General features: G+C 43.8%; 1 protein-coding gene across 1 annotated transcript in view; it reads left to right on the forward strand.

Annotated features, from left to right (window-relative positions):
• Positions 1-7,535, forward strand: part of LOC117374768 (voltage-dependent T-type calcium channel subunit alpha-1I-like) — a 240,336-nt gene extending 232,801 nt beyond the window's left edge. Inside the window, exons 34-37 of the mRNA XM_055223783.1 lie at positions 2,262-2,399; positions 6,351-6,537; positions 6,610-6,827; positions 6,912-7,535. Of these exons, the coding sequence (XP_055079758.1) occupies positions 2,262-2,399; positions 6,351-6,537; positions 6,610-6,827; positions 6,912-7,535 (1,167 nt within the window). The remainder of the gene's footprint in view (positions 1-2,261; positions 2,400-6,350; positions 6,538-6,609; positions 6,828-6,911) is intronic.
• The last annotated feature ends 268 nt before the right edge of the window (positions 7,536-7,803 follow it).

Genomic DNA, 7,803 nt, shown 5'->3' on the forward strand with positions numbered 1-7,803 from the left:
TTAACGCAGTGAAAAATGGATGGGCTGGTTTTGAGAAAAATCCTAACCTTGGGACACAAAAACAATGTTCCCATTCTTTAAAATGTAATAAACTATACATTTTGAGAAAGCACTTGCACATTCCTGCGTCATGGTGAGGGTCCCTGGTCACTGAAGTACACTCCACACACTGCTCCAGCTTCAGGCCCTTGGGCCTAATTAAAAAAATGGCATAATACAGGACCTTTAGTATGCAGTCATCCACCGCAGTATACATGTTCTTGTGTATATTTGGCAATGCTGCTGGGACTGTTGATGAGAAAAGCTATCCATGTACTTACCCTTTTTTACCCTTATGCTGTTTTCTTCACAAACAGGTTCCACTTTGAATTGTCCGCGTTTGCCGAAGCGTGTCCGGGCGCGCTGGAGGTTTTGTTTTGCCTTGTTTATCGCTGGCCCAAAAAGTGGAAGAGGGAATGAGATGTCTGCAGATGCTATTGTTGTTTTTTAAGCCATAATATAGTTTGAACAAAGGATATAAGTAACAAGTATATAATGTTAAAGTAATGCATTTTAGAGAACTTGGTTTTGTTACACTGCAAAATACGTATGTGAGTTCAAATTACTTCGTGTTAAAGGTTTTCTGCATAACTTTCCTGGCCACCTGCTTGTTTCCATGGAGATATTATTTATTTGTAATGTTCCACAATATGACATTAAACATTACCTGTATAGCATTTATTAAGTTATGAGTGTTTATATTACTCAAAATGCCTTGAAAAAACATACATTCTTACTGTGAGTGGGCTCGCCTCTCCACAGATCTGGCCTGTAACTTGGCCTCGTGGCTTCATCCACTTGTTTAATGCCATACAATGTGACATTGTAGGTAATGCAATAACATGTCCATGGAAACAATTTTAAAAGTTACTCAGTATACCTTTAGTGATGGTTTGAGTACTTTTGACTAGCTTATTTTTATTGACTAATGATGCCATAAATATTTGACTTCTAAAATACTTCTGAACTGTTTTAAAATATTTATTTTTATTTTCTTTTGCTACTGTGGTAAGAAGTTTTCTTACCTTTATGGCAGAATATTTTTGTTTAACAGAAAAACTTCACACATCCCACTTTAAGACAGGTGCATAAGAGAGGTGTGTGCACCGCTTGCCAAACTTAAAGTCCCTCACACACTGTCTTTCTTGCAGCACCAGTGATTTTATTTAAAAATTGCAACCATAGACTGTAAAAAGAAGTGGACTAAGTGAGTGTTAGCGTTAGGCTCCAGATGAAGCTCATCAAGGCTAGAAGTTATAGGAGTGAATTTGAATCAATCAAACCTGTTGCTAACACTAGGGGGAGCGATCGCGGGGAAAAGAAGGTGCTTGATTTGTTTATTAACATTCATATCTTGATTTACGGACACAATAGTGGAATAAAAATACCAGGATCGTGTTGTGCTGATTAAATCGAACATTTTAATACCAAAATGACAAGGCTCACTGCAGCAGACAATTTCACCATGTAAAGTGAATTGGAGCCAGAGTCAATGGAGCCGGAAGCGCACCTATGATCACTTCCTGTTTGGAACGCAGTGGCTAGCAGGTTAGCTATATCCATTTATATATAGAGTTTATGGATGCAAGATGGTCGGTTCATCAGACAAAAAAAAAAATCGCTGCAAGAAACGCAGTGTGCGAGAGACTTCTTCTTTCTTAAAAATAATCTTGCTGAAATTTGTTGAACTATTTTGAAACACATCTGAAATATTTTTGAGTAATCAAATTGTTTATGCATTGTATGTAAATGAATTCACACGCTACAAAAAAGGTTATCTACATGTCTGGTGAAAATTATTCAGGATATTAAACTTGATCTGAATAAGTTGAAATTAAGTAGATTGATTTACTCCTTAAATCTATATTATTTGACTGGTTTCAGCACATTTCTGACTTGTTTGAATACACTGGTTCTTATTTTGTATTGAAAGAACTTAGAAATTGTGTGAGTACAGTTAGATAATTTAGGTTTCATTTGTAAATCAATCTAAAATGAACAAAACTACTCAAATCAAGCTTACTAAACTGAGACGTTCTATTCAACTCGTGTAGATACTCATTTTATGCAGCTTAATAGTCAAAACTACTCAACTCAATCTACTCTTTGTATTTAAATAATTTGAACTTGAATTCTTATTTTGTAGTGTACCACTGCTTATACCACTGTTCCCATGACAACGTAGTGATGTGAATAACTATGAGAGGCTCTGTCCCCAGCAGCAGATCAAGATGGCGGAGATTGAGCAGGCCTCGCTGAAGTCAGAGCAGCTGTCGGACAAGTCACCTTCCCCCCCTCTGGCCGATGAGCTGAGCCTGGACGGGACCACCGCAGACCCACTCATCTCCCCACATGTACAGGTGAGAGGGAGGTACTGTAGCTTGCCAAGTGTAAGTCTACTGATCTGAGTATATTCTAGAAACATTAGACTAACAATTTCAATATATGTTTATATTTTAAATCGGACTTAATCAGACTTGTAATGAGAAGCACCTGGCTGTAATCAGGGCAGTCTTTCGTGATGTCACAGAGCACAGGAAATTGCAAAGGCCACTGAAGGCGGCACACACTTACTTTTAGTAATACACTTCCATGTACAAATGTCATTACTTTAATAATAAAAAGTTCTCCCATGAATACACACACACAATTGCTTCCCTGGCACTATACGCAGTGGTCTTTTCTTTCACCTGTGGCTAAATACACCATATGGACTATACGCTGAGAAAAAGCTTCTTGAACAACACACAGACCCAGGCTCCCTGCGCAGACAGACTCAGTCTCACCTGCGCAGACAGACTCAGGCTCACCTGCGCAGACAGACTCAGGCTCACCTGCGTAGACAGACTCAGGCTCACCTGCGCAGACAGACTCAGGCTCATCTGCACAGACAGAAGCAGGAGATGTGTTGTTATTAAGCTCATCCAAATTTTCTCATCAGACAAACGTTTCAAACAGCAGCTCTGCAGCACCATTCATGCAAATACACATGATCCAATTTTTAAATCCAATTTTGGATCCATTTTTAAACTCAAATTCTAAGCCATTTTATTTTTACCGCTGACTTTTTAGGTCAGGCCGAGGTCATCCATGTTCATACTACACTGGCCCCGCTGCAGAGTGCAGTGGAGCTGCTTCGAGACCTCCTGTTTGAAGTGCTCTCAGACCGGTCATTTAATGCAAATTTAGTTCACACCGGCCCAAGAGCACTGCTCTCGAAGCTTGGGGACTAAGCCAGTACACTAGTGCTGGTGTTGCCTGTCAATCAGCTGGAAAGGGACAATCTGATTGGTCAGTGCTAACACTAGAGCCTGCAGCTTGCAGCCAGAAGGCTCAAGGAAAGAGGACATTTCTGAAAATGTAACCATCAAAATAACACCAAATCTGATTTGATACTTTATTTTACTGTTCACAGAACATTCTTTCTTCATTATGTCTGTGTTATCTCTCCAGGTCTGATCCATATTAAAAGCCAAAAGTAAAATCTGTCAAATGGACAAAAAGTTGTAGGAGTGAAGATGTTTCGCTGCTCATCCAAGCCTTTTCTTCAGTTCTGGTCAGATTGCTGGTGGACACTGTCTTATATCTATCTGAAGGGAGGAGATAACGATACTGAAACTGGAAACAGCTTTTGTTTACAGTGTCTGTATGTAGGCTAGGTCTATTGAACTACACTAAGTGTGCACTGTGCCTGAGACATACTTAGCATATTCAAACGAATGAGTGTTTTTTACACCTATTGGCAACCTGGCTAGCTCTGTTGTTCTCTTTGTTTCCTTTGTTTGCTTTGGCTCTGATGATGGAGTTATAAATAGGATATAGATGATGTCTAAGGCCTCCAAGGAAGGATTGTCTTTCCTAACAAAAATTGCTTCTTAACTTCCCTCCCTGGCTAAGATCTGTACCTCACTATCTTCAAGGGAGTGGTTAAAGGCTTTGAGATGGAGATATACGGTGGACTGGGGTCCAGAGGAACTCTCACAATGGTATTGGTACATTCTCTTATGGAGTGGTTGTTTAGTTTCTCCAATGTAACGCTCACTGCACTCTTCACTACACTGAATGGAGTAGACTACATTACTTTGTTTATGGCTCAGGGTTTTGTCCTTTGGGTGAACCAGTTTCTGTTTTAAAGTGTTTGTAGGTTTGAAATAGACCGGAATTTCATACTGTCTGAAAATTCTCTGAAGCTTTTCAGAGACGCCACCTGTATGTCTGAAAAGCTGTGTGTCTTCAAATAGATATAAGGGAGTGTCCACCAGCAATCTGACCAGAACTGAAGAAGCGGCTTGGATGAGCAGCGAAACGTATCGACAGTTGACAGATTTAACTTTTTGCTTTTTCGTCATTATATTTGAAAGAATTATAGATATAAAAATACAAAATTATGATTTAATTGGTGCAATAAAATAGTTAGTGTAATATAACAATAGCCAGCAGGCAAGGGTAAACAATGGAGATTCAAATTTTGAGGTTCCTCTAGTGGCTGGTGGGGCTTTATACTGTAGCACTGCCTATGCCATATTGTTTATAGCTCCATAAAAGAACACTCCCATTAGGTACCTCAGACGAAAGACTTCAAATGGTGTTTGGGGGTTACGTGACTTTGAGTATAATCCTTGAATCCTGCTCAATGTTTTATCTTGTCCTGGTGGATATCTGTGGTAAATATCAGGTCTTTGAAAAGCCTCTTCAGACCTCATGAATAAATCTAGCGTGCATGCACATGATATTTACCCTTCTTTACACTCACTCGCTCTTCTACCTTTTTTCCTCCCCTTTTGGACTTGAGCTTTGGCTTTCTGTGTGTCTCTGTGCTGCCCCCTCAGGAGACTGTGAACTGTCCTTACACCTCCCTTTGGCTGTTTCTCTCTCCGTCCTTCGCTTTCATATTTTCTCTTTTTTCCTCCCTCTCCTTCTCCTCTCTTCTCTCTCTCTCCTCTACCTCTTTTCCCTCCCTTTGCTTCATCTCTCATTCACTTTCCTTTGTTCCTCCTTTTTCCCTGTCCTTTTCTCCTCTTCTCCTACCTTCTTCTCTCTGTCTCCTCTACCTATACACTCCCTCCTTTCTCACGCTCGCACCCTTCTTTCTCTCCTCTTTTGTATTTCTCCCTGCCTTCTGTCTCCCTCTTTCCATCCTCTGCTGTCAGCAACAGGAATTAACATTTAGAAAGTAAACAAATGAAATGTTTTTCCTACATGAATGCTATGCACCTGTTCTCAAAACACAATTTGATTGCGCAGTGATGGTTTATGGTTAAAAACTGTGTAGGGGAAGTTTTATCTATGATGCAACAAAACCGGCCAAATGTGAACAAAGCATTTGCCAGTGTTGTGAAAGAAGCTAGCTATGTACTTTTGAGATTCTACTGACTTTACACCAAATGTGGTAGCAAATGACAGATGACCTTCCAGAGGAAATACTTCCCTTTACCAACACTGTTTTTGTTAGTGCAATTTTGATTCTTCGCCATGTCCACGGCCCAAGTTGGTCTACAGAACTAACAGCTTCCTGCCAACAACAGTTAGGCTGTTAAATGAGATTTATGAAAGAAGCACATTAAACAAGATACTACCAGGTATGTTTTTGATGAGTGGACAGCATTATAACATGGTTAAAACTCAAAAAAGTCAATTTTGCATAGTATGTGTTCTGTAGTCTCCTCCTACATCCCCTCTCTCTCTCACTTATTTCTTTCTCCACCTCTTCTTTCCCTTCCACCTCCTCTTCTCTTTCTCTCTATCTTCTCAATTTTACTTATGACCCTCCTTCACTCTTTGCTATTTTTTCTCTCTACCTCCTCTTCTCTTCCCTCTCTCCTTGCTCTCTCTCTCCCTCCCTCATTTCTTATCATCCACACTAACATATCCCGGCTGTATTGGGGGCAGGACTCCTTGGTTCTGGGCAGTCCGATAAGCCCTGTGCAGTGGGCAGGCTTGGCTCATTAGAGCAGCGAGGGAGGACAGAGAGGGAGAGGGGAAGAGAGGGATGAAGAGGAGGAGAGGCTGGAGGGATACAAGGTCACGCTTAGGATTTGTCTGCCATTGTTCTGTGTAAAAAGGATAAAGGCGTTTGGCAATTTGGATACAGCGTGGAAGGACAAGAAAGCAACAAGTTACAGGGACAACAGTTGTACAGTAATGGAATGAATAGTTCTCTCAAAATTACACAAAATAACAAATAATATGTAACTATTATCAGTTGAAATGATTGCAATCCAAAAAGTAAAGTCATCCTATGTAACTTTTGGAGTGTTTGGTCCCTACTTGTCTCCACATGTTATAACTTTCTTCCTTGTGTCTGCGTTTAGGGCTGCTTGAGTGTTAGTGGCTCCCCCAGCTCGGAGGAGGCCGGAGGGGGGAGGCTGCAGCAGGCTCAGGTGCTGGTCCAGACTCAGGCCCAGGGTTCAGGACTGTGCTCTGAGGTGGACACAGAGCTCCAGGAGAGAGAGACTCAGGCTAATGAAGGCCCGGTGAGCTCGCCTCACAGCAGCTCTGGTGAGCGGAGCTCTGCTTGCTCTAGACATACAGTAGATACATATACTTTTACATTCTTCTGTTTACTTGTAGGAGGAGGTTCCAGTAACAAAGACAGGGGCAGTGAGGGAGGAGCCAGTGGGTTCTGGCCTCTCCTGCACCTCCCCACAGAGTTCTTCCACCCAGCGGCCCCTCCCGGGCCCCCACGCAGCCGTAGCCTCAGGCTGACCAGGGGTCTCCGGCTCACCTCCCCGCGCTCCTGGGCCTCTCTACGCTCTCCTGGGGCCCGCACCAAGAAGCTCTGTACACAGGTATGACAAAGATTATTATACAGTATATCATAGTGTTCTTGTGCTAACACAAAGTGCTAATGATGTGTCCTTATGTGTCCTCAGTACCCGTCCCACAGCGACTCGTCCCTGGCCACAGGCAGCTCAGAGGGCAGCCTGCAGACCACTCTGGAGGAGGGACTGAGCTTCAGTGTGTCCCCTCCACAGGTCCTGGAGTGTCCGCTGCCTTCAGCAGCCCTGCCTCTGGTTTGTCCTGTCCCTCTGCTCAGAGACAGCTGTGTCCTGTCCTCTCCAGTGCAGAGTCTACGACCCCGGCCCACCCCTTCTTCAGCACTCACCCTCCAGGCCATCAGGGGGCACCAGCGCAGCCAGAGCAGTGGTCGGGGCAGCACCAGTCCTGGGTACACACGTGAGGACTCCATGGACCCATCAGATGAGGACTTGGGTATTGTACTGGGGCCCTCAAGCCAGGCGGGCAACAGTGAGCACCTGTCTGAGGCCCTCAGCAGCCTGTCGCTCACCTCCCTCCTGGCCCCCAGCACTCTGCTGTACCCTGCAGGAGGGGTGAAGAAGTGCAACAGCACAGGGAGCCTTGACCCGGGGGCCCTGCTGTCCCACAGCAGAGATGAGCACAGGGACATTCTGGGCCCCTGGACGGACACTCCCAGAGCAGACAGAGGCAAGAGCTCCAGCCAGAGCGCTGTAGGACCTTGTCGCAAAGACAGATGAAACCTGCTCTCTCCTCTCTGTCTCCACATTCCCTGGATCTAAACCACAACTGTCCCTGGTCAGAGGGGCTGCTCTTGTGTGCTATCCTCTAACCCTTTCTCCATCCTGTCTGACATGTCCTCCATGAGGGAGTGCTCTGGATGTAGTGTGCGGGAGCGTGACCCAAAGGCTGAGCTCATTCGTCCCTCTGAGGAGACCAGGGTGAGGGACAGCTCTGAGACAACAGACTGATGGGATTACAGAACCTGCTGTGTTTGGCTATGTTTTT

Source organism: Periophthalmus magnuspinnatus, chromosome 8, assembly GCF_009829125.3.
Source record: "Periophthalmus magnuspinnatus isolate fPerMag1 chromosome 8, fPerMag1.2.pri, whole genome shotgun sequence".
NCBI lineage: Eukaryota > Metazoa > Chordata > Actinopteri > Gobiiformes > Gobiidae > Periophthalmus > Periophthalmus magnuspinnatus.